Source organism: Melampsora larici-populina, assembly GCF_000204055.1.
Source record: "Melampsora larici-populina 98AG31 unplaced genomic scaffold MELLAscaffold_437, whole genome shotgun sequence".
NCBI lineage: Eukaryota > Fungi > Basidiomycota > Pucciniomycetes > Pucciniales > Melampsoraceae > Melampsora > Melampsora laricis-populina.
Window position 1 is genome coordinate 1 of NW_006769149.1, and position 4334 is coordinate 4334.

Sequence of the window (4334 nt, forward strand, 5' to 3'; positions counted from 1 at the left end):
ACACCCATCTGATGATAGTTGTTTCGCCATCGTCATCAGACCAGTTTACTTAAATCAACAACTCACAACCATCAACCATCATCACTACTTCAATTCAATCATCACAGCAAAACAAACCCTACTCGCATATCCTCCTAGAAAATACCATCATTCTCTTTGTTTGAGGGCAGTGTGCCAATAACAATAAATTGAATATAGTCTTTCATCACTCTCATCTCATTCGATTATTCTCTTTGTTGGAGGGCAGTGTGCCAATAACAATAAATTGAATATTTCATCGCTCTCATCTCATTCGATTATTCTCTTTGTTGGAGGGCAGTGTGCCAATAACAATAAATTGAATATTTCATCGCTCTCATCTCATTTGATTATTCTCTTTGTTGGAGGGCAGTGTGCCAATAACAATAAATTGAATATTTCATCGCTCTCATCTCATTTGATTATTCTCTTTGTTGGAGGGCAGTGTGCCAATAACAATAAATTGAATATTTCATCGCTCTCATCTCATTTGATTATTCTCTTTGTTGGAGGGCAGTGTGCCAATAACAATAAACCGAATATTCTAATCAACTATCTTTCGAAAACTCTCTGTGTATCCCAATCATTCAACACCGTCCACTTTCCAAAATGGCAAGAAGCAACTCAAAGCGAAAGTATGATTCCAAGAAGAGGACTCAAAAGAACAAAGCCACCGAGAAACAACACAACAAACTCAAGGTTGCACGCGAAATCTCACGCAGGAATCAAATCGCCTGTGAATACGGACTTCCAGATACTGCAAAGTTCTTCTTCTTAGAGAAAAAACCCTCATCAGTACCAAGGAAGTTATTCCATCATGGGATCGTGGTCTTGGTTGACAAAAAATCGCTAGAGCTCCTTTTGATTGCCCAATTCAACGAGTTCAGCGACATGCATCCCGAGCTTCTCGTCCAATTTGAATCCTCAATATCTACATTTTATCTTCATGGTATCTCCAGGGGATTTGTGAAGAATAATGGTGCAACTTGTGGAGTCAATAGGCCTGGAGATATGAGGGCCATGGGTTGGCGCTCCGCAGCGGGTGTAGCTGCCGATGTTGGAAAAGATGTTTGTGAGTTCTTCTATATATTTACATTCTAAATCCAGCTAGGTGACTGTGACTGATGAAACCCCAATTAGGTCACTACTCCCTTAATCAAGCAACATCCAAATCCGAGGGAAAGATTTGGATTGATATTGAACGCAATTCACTTCTTCTGCCTCAGGCCAAAGACTTTTGGGCAGAAAGGTTTTCGATTCTTTCGATGTCAGCTTTTTCCGCCAATTCACAGATTGCAGCTGAAGCCAGTGTCCCTTCTTTCGACTCTCCAGGATGGGAGACATCTGCTAATAGCCAAGTCTGGGCCTCCAATGTGGCCATTACTCGTGATAATTTTACCAATAAACCACATCGTGATAAGGATGCCACACCTTATGCATTTGGAATGTTTGCAAGAGTCAATAGAGAAACCGGCAAGCCTCACGATATAATCAAGAACCCCTCTGATTGTCACATTGAAGGTTCTATTTTTTGTTTATCAGACTACGCTGTTGGTATTGATTTTGATAATTGTAATGGGATTGTTGAGATTATGGAAAACGCAAGTCAAACACTTTACACTCAAGTCCACCACGAAGAACAAGCTGACAGGGAAAGAAATCATCCCATCCAAGGCATTTTTGACACGGTTTGGGTCCTCTTGCCAAATCTCTTCCAGGTTGGTGAAATTGGGTAAGGCATTAAAACTAAAGAAATCAAGAATGTCAAGGAAGGCGTGGGAGTTGTATACAAAGGATCATATAAAGGGTTATGACCAGCAGGTATACGTCAAATTAGATAAGTTGTCAAAATGAAAGGAGATCTAAGATTTGATTCAATTTTGTAAATAAAATATGTCTTTCTATACTTTTTTGAACAAAAACTTTTGTATATAACACAGTGCACACTTCCAATTGTTTAATCCAAAACCCAGTGGGGAGTTTAGTTCGAATCAATTTAAAGTAAGTGTTAACCAATGTATAATCATCAAGAGGAAAAGGTTCAAACTGCAAAGCAACAATATAAACTTTTAAATACAAACTTTTTGCAAATCCCAGCTAAACTCTAACTAACTGAAAGGCAGAAGGTCAAGGAAACTGGAGCAGTGATTGATACGGTTGATAATTCAGGCTACATGATCTTTTTTGAAGTTTCTTTGAAGATGCAAAAAATGATGAAGGGTTCAATATTGAACAGTGTAAAGTAAATTCTAATGGTGCTCTGTGATTTGACCAGCGTTGGGTTCTAACTTTTTGAAGAACCCCCTTGAAGACTAGCCACTTTGTTGAACACATCTATGTAAACATCACGAGCCTCATCTACAGTTGCCTCAGGCTGACTCTGAAACCTGTTGAACATAACTTCGTAATCAACCTCTTTGATCCATTTGCGATAACGATACATGGAGCTAGTGAACTTCCATTCACCACCAAAGTGGGCTATCCATTTTTGCTTTGGTCTGCCAGTCAAGGCATCCTTATACCATGCAAGGAGGGTAGAAACCAGGACTGTCGTTCCAGGCCAACCACCTTGAAGCTCGGTTGTTGATGAACTAATTGTTGGTGTACAGAGTAGAGTATCCGTCAGTCAGTGAGTGCAGGTGTAAGTAGATATTGCAAAGGATCTTACTTTGTTTCAATCTCATCTTCCCGTGTTTCAATATCCCCAACAGATGGTTGCACGGGTCCAGATAAAAGGTCACTGGGACTTGGGAGTTCTGCCGAGTCATTGGGTGACTGGGTCAAATCAATGTGCGGAGTGGCTGGGGTAGGTGATGGAGATGGAGATGTTTGGGATGATGACGAAGGGAAATCCTTCCCTTGTGTGTCCATTTGAAAGCCTGTTGCATTGGCGACTGATAGTGAGCAATCAGTTTGTTGTGCTGGTATGGATTTTTGAGATATAAGCGGAGTTGTTGGTGAAGAGGGAGTTTCGCAGATTGCTGGGAGATCTGATGTTGATAAAAAGGCGGAAGTTGGGGGGGTCTTTGCAAAGATGGCGGCTACGGAGTGGTGTGTAGCTGTTCGGGGGATTACAACCGTCTGGAGACGCGCCACGATCTTGCGTTGGTCGGCTCGGAAGCGGTGTGGATATTGGACCAGTGTGTCACACTACAGAAATAAAGAATCTCACCATATCAGTATCAGCAAAGGACACATGAAAGACGAGCCTGAATGGAGCTTACCCATCCCCCATTTTTTTCATCCCAAAAGCTCAGCGCACGATTCCACTGTGGAACTGCTTCCATCACTGCCTGCATCAAAAGCTCGCATTGGTCAAAACATGCTTGAGGCCACTGTGGAAATACTGCAGTGTAAGCTTTTGGTTCAACAGCCTGTAGTCGGGGAAGTGATTGCAAGGTATGGAAAAAAACATCAAAAAGATATGGAAATAAACATCAAACAATGTCATAAGACAAAGCATAATAAATTAGACACATACATTGAGCCATAAGTATATGGTGGCCATTTTGCTTAAGTCGAAGCGGTTCGAATGCTGGTGTGCAGATTTTTCTCGTTCAATTCGATTTTGATGAATCAGGGCCATACTTTGAGATGATACCAGGCGCCCAATGGAATTTGATGATTGGGCCCACTGGTGAGGGGTGGAGCTCGCTGCTGAGGCTCTTGATTGTGCTGCCGATTGAGAGTTGGCCGTAGCAGCTTTGGCAATTGGCTGAGCTTGATGGCCAAAGAGTTCCAGTTGCTGAGGCGGAATCACAGATTTGCGTGGGTGTTTGGTACATAAAGCTGAGCCGAATTCAGTGCAACACTTGAGATCAAGGAAAAAATCAGTTGCTGAATTAAAAAAGGTAGGAGACGCAATCTTACCCCACGACAATACTGAGATGGACACCCTTTGTTTCCGGCGTCCTTATGGTTTTGAGACAATGAACCCTCATTGACTCGTTTGCAAACAACGTGTGGTTTTTGGACAGGGCGAGGATATGGATGATGTCGTCCAGTAGAGCAGTTCGCAGCCGCGGTAACGTCATCAAGGATTTCGCCTTGTGTTGATACTCTAGGTCCCCAATCACCGGGTTTGGAGACAATTGGTCGAGGAGTTCCGAGGTTGATCATGGCAAGTTCATGGTTGAGTTGATCACATCTCCAGGTCTTCCAATTGTGTTCGTTTTGAGGGGTAGGGCACTGCGGGTTGGAGGAAATTTTTCAGCTTTTGGTTAGGTTTCAAGTAAATTCTTGCTACTGGATGGCCGGCTCGATTACCAAACGAGGTCGCTGCACTGCCGTCTCCCTCCCCCTTTGACATACAGGAC

General features: G+C 42.6%; 2 protein-coding genes across 2 annotated transcripts; one reads left to right on the top strand and one right to left on the bottom strand.

Annotated features, from left to right (window-relative positions):
- Positions 1–627: 627 nt before the first annotated feature.
- MELLADRAFT_114727 (uncharacterized protein) lies at positions 628–1872 on the top strand (the record flags this gene model as incomplete). Its single annotated transcript, XM_007419734.1, has 3 exons — positions 628–1090; positions 1159–1285; positions 1737–1872. The coding sequence occupies 3 exons, from the start codon at positions 628–630 to the stop codon at positions 1870–1872; spliced, it is 726 nt and encodes a 241-aa protein (XP_007419796.1).
- Positions 1873–2302: 430 nt separating this feature from the next.
- On the bottom strand, positions 2303–4327 carry MELLADRAFT_114728 (uncharacterized protein; the record flags this gene model as incomplete). Its single annotated transcript, XM_007419736.1, has 6 exons — positions 2303–2609; positions 2687–3168; positions 3243–3392; positions 3500–3829; positions 3889–4206; positions 4265–4327. The coding sequence occupies 6 exons, from the start codon at positions 4325–4327 to the stop codon at positions 2303–2305; spliced, it is 1650 nt and encodes a 549-aa protein (XP_007419798.1).
- Positions 4328–4334: the final 7 nt, after the last annotated feature.